The 26,550-nt window shown below is 41.0% G+C and overlaps 1 protein-coding gene across 1 annotated transcript in view; it reads right to left on the bottom strand.

Moving 5' to 3' along the window:
- mrc1a (mannose receptor, C type 1a) overlaps positions 1-26,550 on the bottom strand; it is a 65,437-nt gene that overhangs the window by 5,475 nt on the left and 33,412 nt on the right. The window contains exons 19-26 of the mRNA XM_081347703.1: positions 25,129-25,229; positions 19,337-19,476; positions 18,909-19,011; positions 9,968-10,152; positions 8,538-8,643; positions 8,174-8,406; positions 7,273-7,438; positions 3,451-3,603 (exon numbers count right to left, since the gene is read on the bottom strand). Of these exons, the coding sequence (XP_081203829.1) occupies positions 3,451-3,603; positions 7,273-7,438; positions 8,174-8,406; positions 8,538-8,643; positions 9,968-10,152; positions 18,909-19,011; positions 19,337-19,476; positions 25,129-25,229 (1,187 nt within the window). The remainder of the gene's footprint in view (positions 1-3,450; positions 3,604-7,272; positions 7,439-8,173; positions 8,407-8,537; positions 8,644-9,967; positions 10,153-18,908; positions 19,012-19,336; positions 19,477-25,128; positions 25,230-26,550) is intronic.

Genomic DNA, 26,550 nt, shown 5'->3' on the forward strand with positions numbered 1-26,550 from the left:
TGACTGACTCTGATACACTGATACAGTATACAAATGTGTGTTCAGATTATAATGACTGACGCTTATACACTGATACAGTATACAGATGTGTGTTCAGATTATAATGACTGACGCTGTCTACACTGATACAGATGTGTGTTCAGATTATAATGACTGATGCTGTCTACACTGATACAGTATAGAGATGTGTGTTCAGATTATAATGACTGACGCTGTCTACACTGATACAGTATACAGATGTGTGTTCAGATTATAATGACTGACGCTGTCTACACTGATACAGTAAACAGATGTGTGTTCAGATTATAATAACTGACTCTGATACACTGATACAGTATACAGATGTGTGTTCAGATTATAATGACTGATGCTGTCTACACTGATTCAGTATACAGATGTGTGTTCAGATTATAATGACTGACGCTGTCTACACTGATACAGTATACAGATGTGTGTTCAGATTATAATGACTGACGCTGTCTACACTGATACAGTATACAGATGTGTGTTCAGATTATAATGACTGACGCTGGTACACTGATACAGTATACAGATGTGTGTTCAGATTATAATGACTGACTGATACACTGATACAGTATACAGATGTGTGTTCAGATTATAATGACTGACTCTGATACACTGATACAGTATACAGATGTGTGTTCAGATTATAATGACTGACTCTGATACACTGATACAGTATACAGATGTGTGTTCAGATTATAATGACTGATGCTGTATACACTGATACAGTATACAGATGTGTGTTCAGATTATAATGACTGACGCTGTCTACACTGATACAGTATACAGATGTGTGTTCAGATTATAATGACTGACGCTGTCTACACTGATACAGTATACAGATGTGTGTTCAGATTATAATGAATGACGCTGTCTACACTGATACAGATGTGTGTTCAGATTATAATGACTGACGCTGTCTACACTGATACAGATGTGTGTTCAGATTATAATGACTGATGCTGTCTACACTGATACAGTATACTGATGTGTGTTCAGATTATAATGACTGATGCTGTATACACTGATACAGTATACAGATGTGTGTTCAGATTATAATGACTGACGCTGTCTACACTGATACAGTATACAGATGTGTGTTCAGATTATAATGACTGACGCTGTCTACACTGATACAGTATACAGATGTGTGTTCAGATTATAATGAATGACGCTGTCTACACTGATACAGATGTGTGTTCAGATTATAATGACTGACGCTGTCTACACTGATACAGATGTGTGTTCAGATTATAATGACTGATGCTGTCTACACTGATACAGTATACTGATGTGTGTTCAGATTATAATGACTGACGCTGTCTACACTGATACAGTATACTGATGTGTGTTCAGATTATAATGACTGACGCTGTCTACACTGATACAGATGTGTGTTCAGATTATAATGACTGACGCTGTCTACACTGATACAGTATACAGATGTGTGTTCAGATTATAATGACTGACGCTGATACACTGATACAGTATACAGATGTGTGTTCAGATTATAATGACTGACTCTGATACACTGATACAGTAAACAGATGTGTGTTCAGATTATAATGACTGACGCTGTCTACACTGATACAGTATACAGATGTGTGTTCAGATTATAATGACTGACGCTGTCTACACTGATACAGTATACTGATGTGTGTTCAGATTATAATGACTGATGCTGTCTACACTGATACAATATACAGATGTGTGTTCAGATTATAATGACTGACTCTGATACAATGATACAGTATAGAGATGTGTGTTCAGATTATAATGACTGATGCTGTCTACACTGATACAGTATACTGATGTGTGTTAAGATTATAATGACTGACGCTGTCTACACTGATACAGTATACAGATGTGTGTTCAGATTATAATGACTGACTCTGATACACTGATACAGTATACAGGTGTGTGTTCATATTATAATGACTGACTCTGATACACTTATACAGTATACAGATGTGTGTTCAGATTATAATGACTGACTCTGATACACTGATACAGTATACTGATGTGTGTTCAGATTATAATGACTGACGCTGTCTACACTGATACAATATACAGATGTGTGTTCAGATTATAATGACTGACGCTGATACACTGATACAGTATACAGGTGTGTGTTCATATTATAATGACTGACGCTGATACACTGATACAGTATACAGATGTGTGTTCAGATTATAATGACTGACTCTGATACACTGATACAGTATACAGGTGTGTGTTCAGATTATAATGACTGACTCTGATACACTGATACAGTATACAGGTGTGTGTTCATATTATAATGGCTGACGCTGATACACTGATACAGTATACAGATGTGTGTTCAGATTATAATGACTGACTCTGATACACTGATACAGTATACAGATGTGTGTTCAGATTATAATGACTGACGCTGTCTACACTGATACAGTATACAGATGTGTGTTCAGATTATAATGACTGACTCTGATACACTGATACAGTATACAGGTGTGTGTTCAGATTATAATGACTGACTCTGATACACTGATACAGTATACAGGTGTGTGTTCATATTATAATGGCTGACGCTGATACACTGATACAGTATACAGATGTGTGTTCAGATTATAATGACTGACTCTGATACACTGATACAGTATACAGATGTGTGTTCAGATTATAATGACTGACGCTGTCTACACTGATACAGTATACAGATGTGTGTTCAGATTATAATGACTGACGCTGATACACTGATACAGTATACAGATGTGTGTTCAGATTATAATGACTGAACACACATCTGTATACTTTTTCCTGTTCAAACAGCTGGTTTGAGTCTCTGTACAGACTTCAGAAGATCCCAGCGTCAGAATAAATAAAAAATTAAATAAAACATTTTTTTTAATGGCGTCCCGGATTGTGTCAGAGGATTATATGTTTGATCTGAGCGTTTGGCTGAGGCACAGTGTAATGGAGAGTTCGCAAATAAACTTTTGTTGAAAGATGAAGCAGCGACTGTATTGGATCTGACAGCAGCTGCATCACAAACCATAAGTAAATAATTTCATAATGCTTTGTCCATAAATTATAGTTTTACACAGATAATGTTTTCAAAACACTTTGATTCGGTTGATACGGTTTCCTATGCAGTGACGTTAGCCAATCATAATTGTAGGTGTTTGCTGACAAGCCTGAAAGGAGCCACGGATCATTTCAGACAGAGGCTCAGAATGATAATTATTCCACATATACTATATTAACATTATAAGTGAACCGTAAGAAACATATTAAAATATTTTTTTAAATCCATGTCATGAACCCTTTTATTCCAATGCTGTTCGAAATGAAAGTGAATGAGTAGCATAATATAGTATCACTGCATTCATGTGGATTCTGTTTAAATTAAAAGAGATTATTTACTTAACAGCAAGCGATGCCTACCTATCCTCATGCACTCCACTGTGGCGTGAGCCCAGCTGTCAGACATGGAGGCCATGAAGGCGTAGCAGTGTCCTCTGAAAGGTATCCAGGTCTTGCGCTTCTTTGACTCGGGGCAGTTCCCCGGCATCTGAGGAGGGTCTGTGGGAGCAATGTCTGAAGGAAGGAACGAGGAATGTCAGCTAATAAAAACTATAAGTACTGCACTATAAGTGTTTGTTTTAATGTTAAAGTTTAAAGTTTTAGCTTTAAATTTTATAAAGCGATTTTTTTTAAATTAAGCAGAACAGAGACTAAACTAACTGGAACTACTTGTGCATTAAACGGTTATAATTAGGGTTGAGAATCGAAATTTATTTTAAATTCTGGAATCGAATACTTGAGGTCAGGAATCGGACACTTGTTATAAAATAAAAAGTTTGATTCCTCTTATTGATTCCTTTGTATCTCTGTAAAGCTGCTTTGAAACAATTTCAAATTTCAGATTTCAAACCACTCAAGCGTGAGACGACTTGCACGCTGGTTTCAGTTCTGCTGGCGTGTGTAACAGTATATTGGATCCATGCAGCTCTTAAAGTGACAGCAGCCTAATATTCCCGCTCTATAATAACACTAATATTCCTGCTCTATAATAACGCTAATATTCCCGCTCTATAATAACACTAATATTCCCGCTCTATAATAATACTAATATTCCCGCTCTATAATAACACTAATATTCCTGCTCTATAATAACACTAATATTTCTGCTCTATAATAACACTAATATTCCCGCTCTATAATAACGCTAATATTCCCGCTCTATAATAACACTAATATTCCTGCTCTATAATAACACTAATATTCCCGCTCTATAATATTCCCGCTCTATAATAACACTAATATTCCCGCTCTATAATAACACTAATATTCCCGCTCTATAATAACGCTAAAATTCCCTATAATAACACTAATATTCCCGCTCTATAATAACACTAATATTTCCGCTCTATAATAAAACTAATATTCCCGCTCTATAATAACGCTAATATTCCCGCTCTATAATAACACTAAAATTCCCGCTCTATAATAACACTAATATTCCCGCTCTATAATAACACTAATATTTCCGCTCTATAATAACACTAATATTTCCCCTCTATAATAACGCTAATATTCCCGCTCTACAATAACACTAATATTCCTGCTGTCTCTATAATAACACTAATATTCCCGCTCTATAACACTAAAATTCCCGCTCTATAATAACACTAATATTCCTGCTCTATAATAACACTAATATTCCTCTCTATAATAACACTAATATTCCTCTCTATAACACTAATATTCCCGCTTTATAATAACACTAATATTCCCGCTCTATAATAACACTAATATTCCCGCTCTATAATAACACTAATATTCCTCTCTATAATAACACTAATATTCCTGATCTATAATAACACTAATATTCCTGCTCTATAATAACACTAATATTCCCGCTCTACAATAACACTAATATTCCTGATCTATAATAACACTAATATTCCCGCTCTATAATAACACTAATATTCCTGATCTATAATAACACTAATATTCCCGCTCTATAATAACACTAATATTCCTGCTCTATAATAACACTAATATTCCCGCTCTATAATAACACTAATATTCCTGATCTATAATAACACTAATATTCCCGCTCTATAATAACGCTAATATTCCCGCTCTATAATAACACTAATATTCCTGCTCTATAATAACACTAATATTCCCGCTCTACAATAACACTAATATTCCTGCTGTCTCTATAATAACACTAATATTCCCGCTCTATAATAACACTAATATTCCCGCTCTATAATAACACTAATATTCCTGCTCTATAATAACACTAATATTCCTCTCTATAATAACACTAATATTCCCGCTCTATAATAACACTAATATTCCCGCTCTATAATAACACTAATATTCCCGCTCTATAATAACGCTAAAATTCCCTATAATAACACTAATATTCCCGCTCTATAATAACACTAATATATCCGCTCTATAATAAAACTAATATTCCCGCTCTGTCATAACGCTAATATTCCCGCTCTATAATAACACTAATATTCCCGCTCTATAATAACACCAATATTCCCGCTCTATAACACTAATATTCCCGCTCTATAATAACACTAATATTCCCGCTCTATAATAACACTAATATTCCCGCTCTATAATAACACTAATATTCCCGCTCTATAACACTAATATTCCTGCTCTATAATAACACTAATATTCCTCTCTATAATAACACTAATATTCCCGCTCTATAACACTAATATTCCCGCTCTATAATAACACTAATATTCCCGCTCTATAACACTAATATTCCCGCTCTATAATAACACTAATATTCCCGCTCTATAATAACACTAATATTCCCGCTCTATAACACTAATATTCCTCTCTATAATAACACTAATATTCCCGCTCTATAACACTAATATTCCCGCTCTATAATAACACTAATATTCCCGCTCTATAATAACACTAATATTCCCGCTCTATAACACTAATATTCCTCTCTATAATAACACTAATATTCCCGCTCTATAACACTAATATTCCCGCTCTATAATAACACTAATATTCCCGCTCTATAATAACACTAATATTCCCGCTCTATAACACTAATATTCACGCTCTATAATAACACTAATATTCACGCTCTATAATAACACTAATATTCCCGCTCTATAACACTAATATTCCTCTCTATAATAACACTAATATTCCCGCTCTATAACACTAATATTCCCGCTCTATAATAACACTAATATTCCCGCTCTATAATAACACTAATATTCCTGCTCTATAATAACACTAATATTCCCGCTCTATAATAACACTAATATTCCTGCTCTATAACACTAATATTCCTGCTCTATAATAACACTAATATTCCCGCTCTATAATAACACTAATATTCCTGCTCTATAATAACACTAATATTCCCGCTCTATAACACTAATATTCCTGCTCTATAATAACACTAATATTCCCGCTCTATAATAACACTAATATTCCTGCTCTATAATAACACTAATTAAACAACAAAAGACAAAGAGAAAATTTACTCATTCTTGACTGAATAACTTTTGTAACTATATTTGTTATGTATATTTTACTTATAAATTGCCGTGTTATTTTACATTTAATTCCAGTTTCTGTCCCTGAATACCGGAAAATCTTAAAACACTGTTTATTTCATTCTTATCTTTGTTCAGTTGTATCTATTTGTTGCGATTGTTAATTTTGTATTTGTTCTTTTTTAATTACTCAGTGTTTACTTGTCTTTAATAATGCTTGACATTTATATTAGTTAGGCTAGTTGTTTTTCTATGGTATTTTTAAACCACAGGCAAATGTTCCTTCTTCTGTAAGTGTTCTTTAGCCTGATGATTTCTGTTGATATTCAGCTACAATTAAATGTTTTGCAATAAGATAACCCTAATCCTAAATGTGAATGATATCTAAGTTGTTGTTTTTTTACCTTATTGGAACTGAAATGAGGAATTGCTAAGAATCTGAAATGATATGCAGAATCGAAATCGGAATTAGAATTGTTAAAATTCAAATGATACCCAACCTTAGTTATAATGCACACTTTCCAGCCAATCAGAATCGAGTATTAAGACAGACCATGGTATAAAGTAAATGATTTGCCATTTTCTATATTTGAGCTAACTATGTGAAGGAAATGGTCACACAAGCAATGCCACACCAGTTCTCAAGTTAAATTATGCAAGACAATCTAGATATTTATTGCATAGAGAATTTTGAATGAAATACCTGGGGATCGTTTGCACAGGGAATAATACGTGTTGTTGCATGTAGCCGTTTTCCAGTCGCCATCCGTATCAATATATACACACGCTAAATTGTTTTTGGGCTCTCCTGCTGCCCATTTGCTGTATCTCAGAAGCCAGTTGTCCACCCAGCGGTAACGGCCACTTGTCTGAAGCAAAAAAAATTTAATTCGTTAGACTTTAAAAACAAGTCTTTGCACTCTGGCAGCGAACATGATTTTGACATTTAGTCAACATCTTTTATGTGTCCTGGAACAACATTTCCTGTTCTTAACCCTAATCCTGAAATCTAAGCATAAACTATTCCTCCAACCATTTTCCCACTGTTTTTTATCCCCTCCATGTCTGTCACCTCGCCACTGTCGCCTTTTGGCTTGCTTAGTTAATATTCAACAACATTATTGACACTACTGGATGAGAAGTGAACCCGGCTGGACGATGACAAGGATCTTTGTCAAATATCTTACTATTTGGGTTGTGCAAAATGACCAAGGCGCCCTGTTTAACTAATTAGGCTGTGTCAGGAAGATGAACGATCTACTTTGAAAGTCACCAACAACCAAAACAACGTGTCTACACTAGACGCGAGAGCATTGACGCAACTAAAGCAAAGAGAATCCTTGGATGCAGCGCCATTATCAAAATAGTAATAGTTATCCAAAAGTAATCCATTCAGAAATAAAAAAATAATTTTAATGTAACTATAATAAAATTTTATTCCAGGATCAACAAGGATGTTAATCAAGGAAATATTTATCATTTGGCAAAATCTTTGTAACCCATGTTACAGACTCACGCACATGCTATGTTAGCATTTTATAATTAGCTTGACATAATTAGCTTTTTTTTTTTTTTTTACATGCATTTTAAAGTTTACTGTGTACCAAGTTGCTGTTGAGGCCGATCCACAGAGGCTCCTTCAGCTTGCTGGCTCTGAGGATGGTGTACGCCTGGCTGATGGAGTCCAGCACACTGGCCAGGTCAGCATCGTCTGCTTTACACTGTCTCCTCGCTTCATACCAGCTCATTTTCTCCATCTGCACCTTGTATGAATCATTTCCCAGTGTGAAAAAATGTTGTGGGTTTACTGTGCTCACAGGACGAGGCAGCTGAGAGTCTATAACACCAAGGTTACACACAGGTCACATACATTAGGTGAGATGTTGTAAGTGATATTATTGTGTTATAATGTAAGTGATAACATGATACTAACTAAAATCATTGTATAAATGGATAATCCCCTCTAACCTGTTGTCCTCTTGCAGATGAAACCTCTTTCATCTCTACAGATTTCTACTTTCCACACACCTGTCATCTCTCCTGGGTGTCTAACCATGATGACACAGTCACAGTTCTGGATGGAACAGAGTTCAGATAAATTAACTCAGCATTTAAAAAAGCAACCAAACAAACAATTTATACGAGGTAACTTAGTTCTCCGAGCCTGCCCTGGTCCTCAGTTTTATTAGGCAAAAACTAAGAATTAGTAATAATCTTAGAATTATTAGGCACGTTGATTTTCTGATCATATTTTATTCTCAGGCACATTTTGCCAATTCCAAACCATATTAATTTTAATAACTACTATTAATTTTGTATTTAATCATTTATAAGTGATATATAATTGTTCATGAAGGCTGGAAATGAAAAACACCTTATATTCAGGTGTGCAGAATTATTAGGCAAGTTTTCTTTTACAAATAAAATAAGCCAAAAAAGTGATTTAACTCAGACTGAAAAGTCAAAATTTATGAAATGCCCATGAGAAGGATGCAATACTAATGCAATACTAGAGATGGCAGTTAAGGCATGACCATTGGACAGTGAAATGCTCATTGGGTCAGCAAGGTCAGACAAACACAGGTGGAGAAGAAGACACATGTTAACTGCAAAAGAATGAAGAATTAAGTGTGAAACCATCAGGAACCCTTTAGTCTCCAGTGCCACCATTTTCCAGAACTGCAGCCTACCTGGAGTCTCCAGAAGAGCAAGGTGTCAGGGTCTCAGAGACTTGGGTTAGGTAAAGAATCCTAAAAATAAACCCCCTCTTAAGAATCACAAGCTGAAGTGTTGTGAAATACATGAAGACTGTTTTTTATAGGCTTTATAGACAGACAGATTGAGAGTGACTCTTGAAGGACCAGCACCACATCCTCTTCTACCACTGTTTGGAGAATTCATCTTCCAGAATCTGAAAGTAAGTTTTGGGAGTTTATTTTTAGTCTATCTCTGCAAAACGGACTTCAGGGTAGGAGATGGACTAAAAATAAACTCCCAAAACTTATTAAAACGCATTCTGGAAGATGAATTCTCCAAACAGTGGTTTTTTTTTGTTTTGTTTTTTTTACAAAAATGTCAGGTAAACAACAAAAAATATATATGATTTTTGGTCAGATTTGCTTGTGTCACGTGTCCTCTGTCTGGTAACAAGTAGAACAACTCTTAGACATCGAAATGTTCATTCAAGTGATTTCTAAGAGGCATTTCTTTGCAACAGAAAAAAAGTGTGCTTCACAAGAAAAACAATATTTTTTTCAGTCAGATTTGGATTTGAGTAATTTCTGAATGTTTTGTATGTCTGGCATAAACATCTCATCTCAAAAGAGAAACTCTGATAATTCTGGTCATCTTTATAGATACTGGATAGCCTTTGTCAGCAATATGGTGTGAATACCTGCCTCTGAATCAAAGTAGCCATACATCCTGGAAGGGCCGTCTGGGACTGATGAAGGTTGACCCTTAGCCCAGTTTGTGTAGCTGACACCTTTACCATCAGTCCACACAAACCTACTCTCCCAAGTGGCGTCATTCAAACCAATCCATACGTCATCATCTGAAGACAGCATTAGAGTAGTAAGGAATGCTGCAAACAGAATCAAAAGGTCATATTTAATTCATTTTGTTGATCGGCTGGTTTCTTAGCAGAACTGTTCTGTTTTCTGTGTGGACAGACAAATTGCATGTTGTGCCTGGTAAGAACATGGTATTAAATTCAAGTTCAAGTTTAAAGAGTCCCAAATGTAAATCACTTATAGTCATTAACGTTTACATGGAACTTCCTGCTCAGCTACTGTTCGGACGCTCTTGCTTACTGCTCCGCGCTTTGCTCTATCGCTTTTACATTTTATCTCCTATTTTTTTTATATTTATTTCCTTTATTTTATTTCCCTTTATCACCTAATTTTAACTTCAGCACAGTGCTCATACGACAAAGTTTGGATTACTACAAGAACTGAGAATTCTTTTACCCGACCAGCTTACATTACGGGAAAGGAAAACACAACTGCCTACAAGGATAAGAGAGAAAATGCCTCTTCTGGAATCTACTTGCTGCACTAACTGCCACAGACTTTTACAAAGGATTGCAGTTCTTGAAACAAAGTTACTTACGGGACCACCAAACCAGACGGGACACACAACAGAACTTCGTCATGGACACCCTCAGCATACCGGTGAGTCCCATGAAACTAGTGCTCCTCGACAGGTAGAGAAACAAGCCGATCGACTTACTAATCGATGGCACAAACAGGGAGCGAGACCCAAAGGCACTCGAGACATCAGATTGTCACGAGCATCACATATTGCCGCAGTAGCATCCTCTACCCCAGATACAGCTCTGACAAGGATTGCAAACACTGGTCTCCAACCACCGCCTATACATCTTGAGAACAGATTTGAAGTGCTAATGAATGTAAATGAGGAATCCCCAAATGTGATGAATGTGATCGAACACAGACTGAATGGGCTAGTAGCTAACACTGATGCTAACTGGCGCCCAAGGTCGAGCAGACAGCGGCACTCAGTTTAGAGCGCAGCCGAGCCCAGGACTCTGATAGTGGGGGACTCCATAATCAGAAATATTAGCACCAGGGACACAACTACGTGCTGCCTTCCACAAGCAACAACTTCTGATATAAACAGGGAACTTCAGAACATTCTGATGAAACATAAGACTGCAAATCGACTCATCATTCATGTGGGGAAGAATGATATTCATAAAGAGCAGTCAGAACTCCTTAAGAAGGATTTCCATGAAAACACTTGATATACTGAAAGTTCAAACATTCATCAGTGGACCTCTCCCAGCAAGAGGAACAAACAGGTTTTCATGGTTACTTGGGCTAAATACATGGCTGCAAAAAAACCTGCAATATAAAAGGAGTGAACTTCATTGATAATTTCAATCTTTTCTGGAGTCAGAGACAATTGTTTCATCGGGATGGCCATCACCCAAACAAACTTGGTTCAAGAGTGTTAAAGGACAATATCTACTTCTCCCTCAATCATCCTTCTGCAGTGTGTGCCAATCAACTCAATCTGAATGGCACACACACACCTGGACACAGGTGTGTGTCCAGATTGCATACCAGATTGTGTCCACATCTGGACACAATCTGGTATGAATGACCACGGGACTTCACTACAGCAAAATGGACATGATAACACCACTCCGCCACAACAACCTCTGCTCACGGACACAATCTCAGCTGAGCCCTGCCCACAGAGCTCACCACAGACAGACATATCAGAACTGCTTGAAGATTCAGCACCCAAGGACGACTTCCTGGAAAACAGCCAGGGAAGCCAGGACAGCATATCACAGCCTCCGATAACACCAGAGCAACAGCTCCTCTCACCAGACACGTTATCTCTCTCGCCAGCAACTCCACTTCTGTGCTTCTCACAGAAAATGGAAGAACTGGTGTATGCTGGAACCAGACTATCCCACTCTTTTGCTGCAAGCCCCCAGATACCAACCAAAAAACGACAGGCACCATTACCACCCGCATCAAAGCCTGCACCCAAGCCTGCGGGCCCAGCTCGCCCTCCTCCTCCTCCTGTGAGAGCTCTTCGGCCTCTGCCACAACGCCAGGGCCCACACCCTCCTCCATCTTCTCGAGGTGAACCAAAAACAACTGATACCAGCTCCCAGTGATATGTGTCGGGTCCCCGTTTTGATAACAGTAACTCTCTCAAATGTTTACAGAACAAACGGGAACCCAGTGTGCCTGTATCTTTCTCTATTGCTGTTCTATTACAAGATAGAAAGTCTAAGGCCTTCAATAGCCATACAGCAAACCTAACTAATCTGGTGCCTCTTACACGTCAAACTAAGATTGCTGTGGGGAAAAGTAAAACTGTTAAGTTAGCACTTTTTAACATCCGCTCACTTAAAAATAAATCACTTCTTGTCAACGACTTAAAAACCACAAACAATCTGGATTTTATGCTTCTGAATGAAACCTGGCTAGAAGACAGCTGCAGTGCAACAGTCCTCAATGAAGCAGCCCCTCCTAACTTTACTTTTATGAGTGTCTGCAGAGCTGTTAAGAGAGGTGGGGGTCTAGCTGCTCTTTTTAAAGATATCTATCAATGTAAGCAAATATCATTTGGGAATTACTTGTCTTTCGAATATCTGGGTATTGTGTTAAAAGGTGTTCCACGCATTTTACTTATCATTATTTACAGGCCTCCAAAATACTCTCCAGCCTTTGCTGAGGACTTTACAGAACTGTTATCAACAATTACATCAGAGTTTGACTGTTTTGTCATTGCTGGAGATTGTAACATCCACATAGATAGTGCAGAGAATAATATGGCGAAAGAAATCAAAAGTGTTTTAAAAACTTTTGATCTGACTCAGCATGTACATGGACCCACACACAATCGTGGACACACTCTAGATTTACTTATCAGTAAGGGTCTAAACATTTCATCGATTGCTATTAAGGATGTAGCACTGTCTGATCATTTCTGTATTTTCTTTGATTTATTGATCTCTCCTGCCACTAAAGCTAGATCTGTGTCTGTCAAGAAGAGATGCTTAAATGAGAACACCTAGTGTAATATTCATGAAGGCTATATCCTTAACACCAAGTATATCTGCTGACTCTGTTGATTTTCTCCTTGATTCTTTTAACTCAAAAGTTAAAAGTGTAATTGATGATATTGCTCCTGTGAAAGTCAGGAAGAAGAGCGGCAGACAAAAAGCACCTTGGAGAAACTCAACAGCAGTGCAAAATATGAAAAGACAATGCAGAAAAGCAGAGCGCATGTGGCGGAAGACAAAACTTGTAGTTCATTATAACATCTACAAAGACAGCCTTCATGCTTTCAATATGGAACTAGGCAAAGCTAGACAGACTTTCTTCTCAAATATTATAAACAGTAATTTAAACAACACACGCACTCTTTTTGCTACTGTAGAGAGACTGACAAACCCCCCAAGCCAGATTCCCAGTGAAATGCTCTCAGACAACAAGTGCAGTGAGTTTGCTTCTTTCTTCTCTGAGAAAATCAATAATATCAGAAAGGTGATCAGCACATCCTTGAGTTGCCCTGGGGTCAGACAGATCAAACCACCTGAGAAAGTAGTTACTATGTCTGATTTCAAAGAAATTGATTGCAAAATTTTGGAAGAAACCATACAGCACCTTAAAACATCAACCTGCGCTCTTGACACACTCCCCACATCATTTTTCAAAAGTGTGTTAAACAGTTTAGAAGCAGATCTTCTAGAAGTGGTAAATGCCTCACTTCTCTCTGGGAGTTTTCCAAACTCCTTGAAAACTGCAGTTGTCAAGCCCCTCCTGAAAAAGAGCAATCTGGATAAGACCATATTAAGCAACTATAGGCCGATCTCAAATCTTCCTTTCATAGGCAAGATCATTGAAAAAGCTGTCTTCAATCAGCTGAACAAATTCTTATGCTCGAATGGATACTTTGACAATTTTCAATCTGGTTTCCGACCGCACCACAGCACAGAGACAGCGCTCATAAAGATAATAAACAATATTCGCTTAAATACTGATTCAGGCAAATTATCAGTGCTGGTACTACTCGACCTCAGTGCTGCATTTGACACTGTCGATCATAACATACTTCTTGACAGGCTGGAAAACTGGGTGGGGCTTTCTGGGATAGTCCTAAAATGGTTCAGGTCATACTTAGGAGGGAGAGGTTATTATGTGAGTATAGGAGATCATAAGTCTGAGTGGACATCTATGACATGCGGAGTCCCTCAAGGCTCAATTCTTGCGCCACTCCTGTTCAACCTGTATATACTCCCAATGAGCCAAATAATGAGAAAGAACCAAATTGCTTACCACAGCTATGCAGACGACACACAGATCTACTTAGCCCTATCGCCTAACGATTACAGCCCCATTGACTCCCTGTGCCAATGCATTGATGAAGTCAACAGTTGGATGTGTCAAAACTTTCTTCAGTTAAACAAAGACAAAACTGAAGTCATTGCGTTTGGGAACAAAGATGAAGTTCTCAAGGTGAACGCATACCTTCACTCTAGGGGTCAAACAACTAAAAATCAAGTCAGGAATCTTGGTGTGACACTAGAGTCAGACCTTAGTTTTAGTAGTCATGTCAAAGCAATAACTAAACCAGCATACTATCATCTGAAAAATATTGCAAGAATTAGATGCTTTGTTTCCAGACAAGACTTAGAGAAACTTGTGCATGCTTTTATCACCAGCAGGGTGGATTATTGTAATGGACTCCTCACTGGCCTTCCCAAAAAGACTATAAGACAGTTGCAACTCATTCTTCTGCCGCGTTCTGTATTCTAGGATTCTGAGCAGAACCAGAAAATATGAACATATCACACCAGTCCTCAGGTCTTTACACTGGCTCCCAGTTAGATTTAGGATTGATTTTAAAGTATTATTACTGGTATATAAATCATTCAATGGCCTTGGACCTCAATATATTGCAGATATGCTCACTGAATATAAACCCAACAGATCACTCAGATCACTAGGATCATATCAGCTAGAAATACCAAGGGTTCACTCAAAGCATGGCGAGTCTGCTTTTAGCTATTATGCCAGCCACAGCTGGAACCAGCTTCCAGAAGAGATCAGACGTGCTCCTACAGTAGTCACTTTCAAATCCAGACTCAAAACACATCTGTTTAGCTATGCATTTACTGAATGAGCACTGTGCCAATGTTCGTCCGACTGTTTTTACTATACTGTATTTTATTTTTTATTCTTCTTAACGGTTTTAATTATTCTTATTTCTTGCTATTATTTTAATTTCTTCTATGTAAAGCACTTTGAATTGCCATTGTGTATGAAATGTGCTATATAAATAAACTTGCCTTGCCTTGCCTTGCCTACATACACTTAAGAAAATGGCTTATTCTAAACTTCTTAAAGAAAGAAGTGTTCTGTATTATCCAATAAAGGAGAGTGTTAACCCATGAGCAGTTTATTACAAATGAGAAAAAAATACAAAATAAACTAAATTTAAAAAATCCTTAACAATAGTAGACAAGGGAAACAGGACTAAACAGAGGTAAAGAAACTAAACTCAAAGAGCTATAAAAACTAGGGCTGTAATCAACCAAAGAAAATCTTGGTCAACTGAGGTCCAGACATTTTTTACTAAAAATCGACTAAAAATGACGTTATGGAAAAAAAAACTTTAAATTAATTAGCTGCGCACTGTGCGCAGTACTTGGTAGCCTTGTTGTCCGCCTAAATTAATTATAAATAAACATAAAAAACTAGAAGGCTATTTGAAGTATATTAAATCGTTTTTGACCTAATTATTTTGGGCAGGCTCAGAGGACCAAGGTGGAGCTGGAGGAACTGAGGACCAGGGCACCCTGGAGGACCAAGGTGGAGCCGGAGGAACTGAGGACCAGGGCAGGCTTGGAGGATCAAGGTGGAGCTGGAGGAACAGAGGACCAGGGCACCTCGGAGGATCAAGGTGGAGCTGGAGGAACTGAGGACCAGGGCAGGCTCGGAGGACCAAAATGGAGTTGGAGGACCTAAGGACCAGGGCAGACTCAGAGGACCAAGGTGGAGCTGGAGGAACTAAGGACCAGGGCAGGCTCATAGGACCAAGGTGGAGCCGGAGGATCTGAGGGCCAGGGCAGGCTCATAGGACCAAGGTGGAGCTGGAGGATCTGAGGGCCAGGGCATGCTCATAGGACCAAGGTGGAGCCGGAGGATCTGAGGGCCAGGGCAGGCTCATAGGACCAAGGTGGAGCTGGAGGAACTGAGGACCAGGGCAGGCTCAGAGGACCAAGGTGGAGCCGGAGGATCTGAGGGCCAGGGCAGGCTCATAGGACCAAGGTGGAGCTGGAGGAACTGAGGACCAGGGCAGGCTCAGAGGACCAAGGTGGAGCCAGAGGAACTGAGGACCATGGCAGGCTCAGAGGACCAAAGTGGAGCTGGAGGAACTGAGGACCAGGGCATCTCGGAGGAGCAAGGTGGAGCTGGAGGAACTGAAGACCAGGGCTGGATCGGAGGACCAACGTGGAGCTGGAGGAACAAAGGACCAGGGCAGGCTCAGAGGACCAACGTGGAGCTGGAGGAACAAAGGACCAGGGCAGGCTCAGAGGACCAAGGTGGAGCTGAAGGAACAAAGGAACAGGGCAGGCTCGGAGTAACAGAGGACCAGGGCACCTCGGAGGACCAAGGTAGAGCCGGAGGAACAGAGGACCAGGGCACCTCGGAGGACCAAGGTAGAGCCGGAGGAACTGAGGACCAGGGCACCTCGGAGGACCAAGGTGGAGCTGGAGGAACAAAGGACCAGGGCACCTCGGAGGACCAAGGTGGAGCTGGAGGAACAGAAGACCAGGGCAGGCTCATAGGACCAAGGTGGAGCTGGAGGAACTGAGGACCAGGGCAGGCTCAGATGACCAAGGTGAAGCCAGAGGAACTGAGGACCAGAGCAGGCTCGGAGGACCAAAGTGGAGTTGGAGGACCTAAGGACCAGTGCAGGCTCGGGGGACCAAGATGGAGCTGGAGGAACTGAGGACCAGGGCAGGCTCGGAGGACCAAGGTGGAGCCGGAGGAACAGGGGACCAGGGCAGGCTCGGAGGACCAAGGTGGAGCCAGAGGAACAGGGGACCAGGGCAGGCTCGGAGGACCAAGGTGGAGCTGGAGGAACTGAGGACCAGGGCAGGCTCAGAGGATCAAGGTGGAGCTGGAGGAACTGAGGACTAGGGCAGGCTCGGAAGGCCAAGGTGGAGCCAGAGGAATTTGGGACCAGGGCACCTCGGAGGACCAAGGTGGAGCTGGAGGAACTGAGGACTAGGGCAGGCTCGGAAGGCCAAAGTGGAGCCGGAGGAATATGGGACCAGGGCAGGTTCAGAGGACCACGGTGGAGCCAGAGGAACAGAGGACCAGGGCAGACTCAGAGGACCAAGGTGGAGCCGGAGGAACAGAGGACCAGGGCAGGCTCAGAGGACCAAGGAGGAGCCAGAGGAACAGAGGACCAGGGCAGACTCAGAGGACCAAGGTGGAGTCAGAGGAACAAAGGATCGGGGCACTCAGTACATATCTGTGATAATGACTGCCGTCAATTCCCTCGGTAGCCAGAAGGGTCGACACAGTCTTAAAGCCTTCCTTGAAGGGCTATGCTCTTAAATCATACAATGATTTGTTCAAAAAGAATGATTCATTCTAAATGAGTTTGATATACATATGGTCTCATATAACATTTACCCAAATATTAATCTGTGTAAACCCATGGGTACTTATCCACAAAATAGAAAAGGGAAAGAAAGGAAAGAATTGTTCAACTACTATTCCCCCTCCCCCCAGACAAAACTACAAATGGTTCAGTCCAATTAGGGGGTATGCTAATGATACAAAAACTGTTTGATCCAGATAGAATAGAATAGAATAGAATAGAATAGAATAGAATAGAATAGAATAGAATAGAATGAGGCATTTTATATAGCGCTTTCATATGTACTACTGTACACCCAAAGCGCGACGGCAGCCACAGTACAACGGCGCCAGTGCGCTCACCACACACCAGCTACAGGTGGAGAGAGGAGAGAGAGTGATAGAGCCAATTCAATGTAAGGGGATTATTAGGAGGCCATGATTGGTAAGGGCCAATGTGTGGAATGTGGCCAGGACACCGGGGTTACACCCCTACTCTTTACGAGAAATGCCATGGGATTTTTAATGACCACAGAGAGTCAGGACCTCGGTGTTACGTCTCATCCGAAGGGCGGTGCTCTTTGACAGTATAGTGTCCCCGTCACTACACTGGGGCGTTAGGACCCACACAGACCACAGGGTGAGCACCCCCTGCTGGCCTCACTAACACCTCTTCCAGCAGCAACCTGTTTTTTCTCAGGAGTCTCCCATCCAGGTACTAACCAGGCTCAGCCCTGCTTAGCTTCAGTGGGCAACCAGTCTTGGGCTACAGGGTGATATGGCTGCTGGCTAGATGGGCTGTTTGAAGGTACAGCATCAAACTGGAAGGCCAACAGCCAGAACAAAAGGTTTGGGGGGATTCTTACAAGAAATAAAGGTAATTATGACTGAAATTAAACTGGGTTGTGAAGTTTTTAAAAGGAATGATTAAATTGAAAAACATGTTGGAGCAAACGGACAAACAAAAATATCAGACTAATTTGAAATAGGGAAAACAATTACACAACACCATTCTGATTTATAAGATGGTAAATGTAGTATCAGGTAGTGATGTGTGCATGTGTATCAAGTCAATGTAATTCCTTATCTGTCACCAAGCTTACCTTGTAACAGGAGCTTTCTCTTCTTAAGCAGATTTCTCACAATAACCAGCTTTTTGGTGTGCATGTAAATGTAATGTAAAGGTAATGCTCACCTTGCTCTTCATGACGCCGAATGGACACCAGATTGCCTCCATGTGAAATACAGTGGTCCCGAGATTTATGCCACGTCATCTTAGTATTAAAATACTTGTAACACTATTTGAAAATACAAGTGCTTTGAATTAGAATGTGCAGATTTCATGCAGGCCTGGTAATGTAGGCCTGGTTTCGCAGACAGGGCTTAATTAAGCCAGGATTAGTTCAATAAGGACATTTAGGTAGCTTTTCTGTGCCTTAGAAAAAAGAACATTACTGGTGTGCATCTTGAGACAGTACATCAATGGCACTGACATATTTTAAGATATTTTAGTGCAAGTTGCTTTCAGCTAAAACAGCTCAAACATGCATTTCAGTCTGGGACTAGCTTAACACTTGTCTGTGAAACCGGCCAATTATGTTTGTATGATGAAATGACTCTCCCTCTGCCCTGAAACATGGTCCATTCTGGAGTACAGCCTCCTGTTGGCACAGTGGAAGGCGACATGGTGGCGTTGACAAAGTTGGAATTTCTCTTACAGATAGAGGGCAATGCCATACCACAGTTGATATCATTCCAGAATCCTTAAAAAAAAAAACATATTGCAAATACTTTGTGCAGAGAATAGAGGATAATGCAGCTATAAAAATCACATATGTCTTGGCAAATAGATGACATAATATTGGTGCATAAGAACACTAAATTGATGTTTTAAGCTTTTATAAAACTATACCCATTATAAACCTAAAGTATACTGTCAACCATATTGCTTGTCATCCATATACCTTAAGCCATACTTTGCCTTTATTGTTGCTCTTTATGACATTAAAGACTGGAAAAACTGAATCTGTTTTTTTTTCCACATTTAACATATACCTGTTAAAAAACCTGTGTCAAAGGCAATCAAGTATGCTTATTACTATCAAAATCAATCATTATTATATAACCAGTGATTATTATCAATCAAGTGTATTTAATCTAATGTTTGGGACATGAGGTATCTCAACAACCCATTAACGTATTGAGAAAACTTGACTGGACAAGCATGACTGAAGGCAGTGGTTCCTAACACTGGTGCTGGAGCCCCAACACTGCACGTGTTTGACGTCTCGAGGTCCTGGGCTGCCTTTAACTCTGTTTATTTATGCCCTTCACTCGCTAACTTCCCTCCGTCTCGTTCATTTGGATGTACATCATCGCATAAGTTGCATGAGTGCCCATCACTGGCAGAACCCTTGAAATGTGTTTAAATGGCTTGGTTAGCAGTGGAAAGTTAGCCCTCCCGGTCATACTGTTTGCTAACGTCCAGTCCTTGTTAAACAAGATGGATGAGCTCCGGGTTCGGATCTCCACGCAAAGAGACTTACAAGACTGCTCCATGCTGTGCTTCTGTGAAACATGGCTGGGGGAAAGGACACCCGACGAGGCGATAACACCCGCAGTGGATAGCGGCAAGACTCGTGGCGGAGGAACGGCCATCCTCGTCAAACAGACTTGGTGTACCGACAGTAAGCTTATTTCTAAATCTTGCTCTGAGAATGTGGAGTTTTTAACTCTGAAGCTACGGCCGTTTTACTTACCCAGAGAATTGCAATGCATCATTGTGAGTGTTGTGTATATTCCCCCCTCCGCCAAAGAAGAGGCTGCACTCAGGGAGCTACATGACATGATCAATGAGCATAAAAACAAATATCCTGATGCTGCTTTTATTATTCTGGGAGATTTTAATCATTGCAACCTCAAGAAAAATATGCCAAAACTGTATCAGTTTGTGACTTTTCCAACTAGAGAAAATAAGATACTGGATCACTGCTACAGCAATATCAAAAATGCCTTTATAGCTGAACCAAAACCCCATTTCGGCAAGTCTGACCATCTGGCAATCCGGCTCAAGCCCACTTACATTAAGAGGCTTAAGGCACAGCCAGTCACAATAAAAACTGTTAACACCTGGACTGACAGTGCACAGGCTAGCCTGCAGGGTTGTTTAGAGGCCACAGACTGGAACACCTTTAAGGAGGCCACAGATGATATCCATGAATACACAGAGGCTGTGAGTGACTACATCAGTTGGTGCACATCTACATGTGCACCTCCCAGAACTGTGCGTGTGTTTCCAAACCAGAAACCTTGGTTTAATGGAAATATAAAACAGAAGATCAGGAAAAGGCAGGAAGCCTTTAAGTCAGGAGACCAAAGGGAGTACAAGAAAGCCCGGTATGAGCTACAGAAGTCCATCAGAGCTGCAAAGAGGGCGTATTCCCAAAAACTTGAAAGATTTTACCTAAGTAACAACACGCGCAGTATGTGGCAGGGAATCCAAGCAGTCACAAACTACAAGAAAATGGTACCAGCCACAGACCCCCTGGATGTCACCCTCCCAGACAGCCTTAACACCTTCTACACCAGGTTTGACAGAATGAACACAGATATCCCTTTAAAAGCCTCCTGCAACCCCACGGACACTGTCTTTCAGGTGACTCCCACACAGGTCCTGAAAGCTCTGAGGCAGGTGAACCCACACAAAGCTGTTGGACCAGACGGCGTCCCTCCCAGAGTTCTGAAGGCCTGCGCAGAGCAACTTACTGGTGTGTATGTAGACAATTTCAACCTATCTCTAAACCAAGCAGTTGTCCCCCGTATTTTTAAATCCTCCATCATTGTACAAGTTCCAAAAAAGTCAAATCCATCCACTCTGAATGACTTCAGGCCAGTAGCACTTACGCCAGTAGCCATGTAGTGTTTAGAAAAACTGGTTCTAACACACATCAATCACATTGTCCCAGGCATGATCGACCCCCTCCAGTTCGCCTATCGCCCCAACCGCTCAGTGGACGACGCAGTGGCCATTGCTTTACATCACATCCTGCAACACCTGGACAGCAGAGGAACATAGTCAGAACGCTGTTCCTGGATTATAGTTCGGCCTTTAACACCATCCGCCCGGGCAGGCTGACTGAGAAGCTGACAGACCTCGGCGTCCCGACGGGGCCTCGGGACGGATCCTCTGGGCCTCATCAAGGGTGGGGACGAGTCGGGCTACAGGAGTTTGGTGAACGAAATTCTTGCCTATGGTGAGGTGAACGACCTATGCCTTAACACAGATAAGACAAGAGAAGTATTCATGGACTTCAGGAAAAACCCATCTCCCCTGCAGCCCCTCATCATCAAGGGGACTGAGGTGGAGAGGGCTGACAGTTACAGATTCCTGGGACTACAAGTAACATCAGATCTGAACTGGACTTTGAACACTGCTGCCACAGTGAAAAAAGCCCAGCAGAGACTGTATTTCATCAGGCTGCTCAGAAAAGCTGGTCTGCACTGTCGCCCTCTCACCCAGGTCTACAAAGGACTGATAGAGAGCATCCTCACCACAGGAATCACTGTATGGTATGGAAACACCACACAGACAGAGAGGAAGGCTCTGCAAAGAGTCATAAAGACTGCAGAGAGGATTATTAGGACAGAACTCCCCTCCATGGACACAATTTACACACAGCGCTGTCAGAAAAGAGCAGAGAGAATTACGAGAGACACACTACATCCAGCTCACTCCCTGCTCACACACAAAAACTGTATATATAATCTCGGTACAGACGAGCGCACAGTATTATCACAAATAGAACACGATTTTATAACAGCTTTTTCCCAGCCACAGTGAGACTCTTGGCCAAAACAAAATGAATTACTGTATCCAGGGTCTGTGCAATATACCTGTGCATTTTATTTTATTTATTTATTTATTTATAACGCAACTTTGTAGTACAATATATCATATTGTATTATATTATGTTTTCTCTGGTGCTTGTGCAATATGCAACATACTGGTGTAATTACACAATGCAAATGTACACTTTTTAATGGGTTTTGTGCAATTTTCAATGTATATGTTTTATAGATAGATTTATGTTTTCCTTGTGTGTCTTTTTAAACTGACTTGACTCTTGAGCAATAACCGCACAAGAGTTCCTATGTGTGCAAGCACAAATGGCAAATAAAGTTCTTGAATCTTGAATCTTGAAATGGAGCACAATAAGTAGCCTGGTAATACCAAACTCTGCTACTTCGCTTTGCTTCGTAGACAGAGTCTGGAAGGGCGTAATTGAAAAGCGTTTTCTTTCTCGCGGGGGGGGGGGGGGGGGGTTGTCTGAAGTTTAAAATCACTGGTTACCCGTAAGCCAATCACATTACGTTTGGTTATGACTTGTGTTATGCGCTGGCTCAGCTGCATCTAACTTCAACTGTAAACACATGTACGATGCGAAAACAAAACCATCGAGTGAAATACCGGAGTGAACATGGCTGTGAACGACTTTTGCAGATTATGTGAAGTAAATCTACGCATCCACGGTACAATCAGCGTCTACGTCAACGCTCTCAGCCCGCCATCTGTTCGTTGATTGGCCGGCTGTTTTCAGGCCGGAGGAAAACGGGGAGAGAGGTCACTATCTCAGACTGAGTACAGAAGCGAACCGAAATTGAGCGGAAGTACGAAGTCTGACGTAGTCAGGCTACACAATAATCCCTTGATGACTGAAATCCGCAATGGAGCTGCTTCACTATTTACATTTAATTTTCTTACGAATTTGTTTTGCGCACCTTTCTATAGAACTGTATGTATGCTTGGGCCGTTGGAGAAAATATAAAAACAAGGGATGCACCGATACCACTTTTTTTCAGACCAAGTACATGTACAAGTACCGATATGAGTACTTAATACCATTACAATTCTTCTAACAATGTTTTATTTTCATCAGATGTTTTTCCCTTTCTGACTGTAACAGAGTAAACAACTTGTATAATCAAAATGCTTGTGTTAAAGGAGCTATTTCTCACCCCTCCTCTTGACATTTTAGCAGAGCATAGTTTGCAGTCTGCTCTACTTTTATCATCATCGCTTTAAATATCTCCAAACGGCTGACATTACTACTCCTCCGACTACCTGCTCAACCGACGAGAGCTTAGGCTAATGTCACGATGCCATCAGGGGCCGTTCACATACGTGTTTTTGCGCATACAAATTAGTTATTTCAAATGTAGGCGACATAATAAGCGATGTGGGCGCGATCTTTCCAGGTGTTCGGCGTGTCCATGTTCATGGTTGCATAGCAATGACAGACACCACCGGAGCGCAAGAGCCTTTGGAAAGGAGAAGGCGGTGCGGCCGCGCTTTCCACGGGTTTTTAGATGCGATATGTGAACGGCATGAGTACATGAGCACAGTATCGAACCGACAACCGAGTACTGGTATCGGTATAGGTGCATCCCTAATAAAAACGATATTGAAGTGTGGACTTATTTCCTCAATGGTCTGTCTAAACACACCTCTTTCGTCTCCTTGACGAAGTTGAGCGCACTTTAAAACGGCGGCAGGGAAGTGCTTAGGGAAGTTTTGAGTGTATGTCTACACAGCCTTGGAGTCTCTACTAACGAGTTGATGAGTTGAATCACATGGCACCCTTTCCAAACTAAAAAACTTTGTATGCGTTTTAGCCGTTCATTTACATGACTGTGGTATTATGGGGACCTGAAAACACAAACTTTTGAACATGATACAAAGTGAGATCGCCATCTACTGGCCAGGCAGCAGAACGCAGCATTTTTATTCGTTTAAGCGGATCGTTTTGACAGTTTTCAATCGTTTTCAAAACGCAAAGGAAAAACTTCTCAGTTTTTAGTACATTGTTGTCATGTGAACGTAACCTGGGGTTTCTCTAGGACCAGGGTTGTGAACTACTGCACAGTGTCATCTAGTGGTCAAAAGACATTCCTGCTGGCTCCTAAATCCAGCTCATCAAGGTGTTTAGGCTTAGAGAAGAAGCCGGTTGGAGTAAAAAGATTGAACACCGTTGTTTTACGCCACTCTGACACATGATGTTTTATAAACAAAGTTCGGGAGGAGCACGTTCAAATAAGCAATCCAATCTACTCGTCATCAAACAATTATGTCTACCCTAATCAGCATGACAAGAAGTATATATATATCCACACTGTCAACTCACCTAATATTCCTTGACAGTTTTTCAGCATCCCTCCACCACCCCGACTCCTCACTCTTGGCTTAATCTTTACAGCCAGGAATACGGGGGGAGTACTCTGGGTTCGGGCCGAATACCGAGCCCGGAGCCCTCTCCTCGGACAGCACGCCAAATACGCATTTATTCTATCTAACTTATTTGTAAGTGTGAACTAGTGAAACTACTATATATGGGAACAGCACTGATGAGGAGTCTTACCCATATTCCTGTACATAGTCACACAGTTCTCATCATTATTGGCAAAATTTGGTTCATTTTGACTCCATGATGTATATACAACAGGTGAACCGTCCAACCAGCTATAAATAGAAAAAGAAAAAAATAAATATTATAAAACCAGCCTAAATGTACTTAAATTAAACAATGCCTAAAGTATCTGTTGCATAATAACTAGTTTATGTGTCAGGGTTCTGTTACTTCGGTCTAGTTAATTTCTTGGTTTTGTGACAGAGCTCTGACACTCCCGGTTTTGTCTCGTCTCTGTGTGAGTGCGCGGTTTCGAGCGCGCTCAGGCCGTGCACTCACTTGTCTACGTGCCTTGTTATATGTGCGGGGCATGGTGTTTGGATCCCGACACGTCTGTCTAGTTAGGTTTCGGTTATGTGTCGGGATTCGGACATCAATGCTCCGCGTGTTTGTTTTCTTTTGTGAGCGCACGGAATGAGCTTTCGCTCATTCTCGTGCGCTCTGTCTTGTCACGTGAGCGCGCGCGGTTTCAAGTTCGCTCGAGCCGCGCGCTCTTCTGTCTGCGTGTGTTTTTTCTTGTCTTGTGCTGTGTAGCACACAGCTTGTTTTTCACTGGCTGTGTGCTTTCATGTTGTCATGTTTTGTGTGAACACGTGGCTTATGAGATTTCACTAGCTGCGTGTTCATGTCTCGTTTTGTGTTCTAGTCCTGTTTGTTGTGAGCACATGGCTTGTCATGTGTTTCCTTGTGCCATGTGCTCTCCTGTCGATTGTCTAACCCCGCCCACCTTGTTACCTGATTATTGATTCATTTTCCCCACCTGTCCTCCCTCGTTACCTGCTTTGTTTGCTCTCCCTATTTATTCTCCTTGTGTTTGCAGTTCTGTGCTGGTTCGTCGTCGTATCTATGCTGTGTGTTTCCCTGCTGTCAAGTCAAGCCGAGTAAAGTCTAGTCTGTCTTGTTTTTTCCCCCTCGGGGTAGATTTGTTTGTGTTTTGTTTTATTTTGTGATATATTGAATAAAATACCTTTTTCTCGCAATCGAGCCCTCGCTCCCTCACTCAACCTGACAGAACGAACCAGCCATCAGAGGACTCATCAGAAAGATGGTCATCTTCCTGTTTCCATCTCCCAGTGCTTGCCCCTCCACTTGTCAGACGATGAAGCACTATGGCAAGCTCTTTTCTCTTCGCCAAGGGGTGTCTACAGTGAAAGAGTTTGCCCACCAGTTTGTCATCACTGCGGAGGGGCTTGACATTAACAACACTGCGCTCAAGGACATTTTCAACAAAGGCCTTAATGAGCGTGTCCGTGCCTGGGAGATGGGAATGCTGGGGATTCTTTCATTCTGGCAGTTTGTGGGGTACGTATACAACCGTGGTGAGGAGGGAGGCCTTCCACCTCTTGGCCCACCTCCTATTCACCTCACAAGCTG

This window comes from Scardinius erythrophthalmus (assembly GCF_964197995.2).
Source record: "Scardinius erythrophthalmus genome assembly, chromosome: 2".
Lineage (NCBI taxonomy): Eukaryota > Metazoa > Chordata > Actinopteri > Cypriniformes > Leuciscidae > Scardinius > Scardinius erythrophthalmus.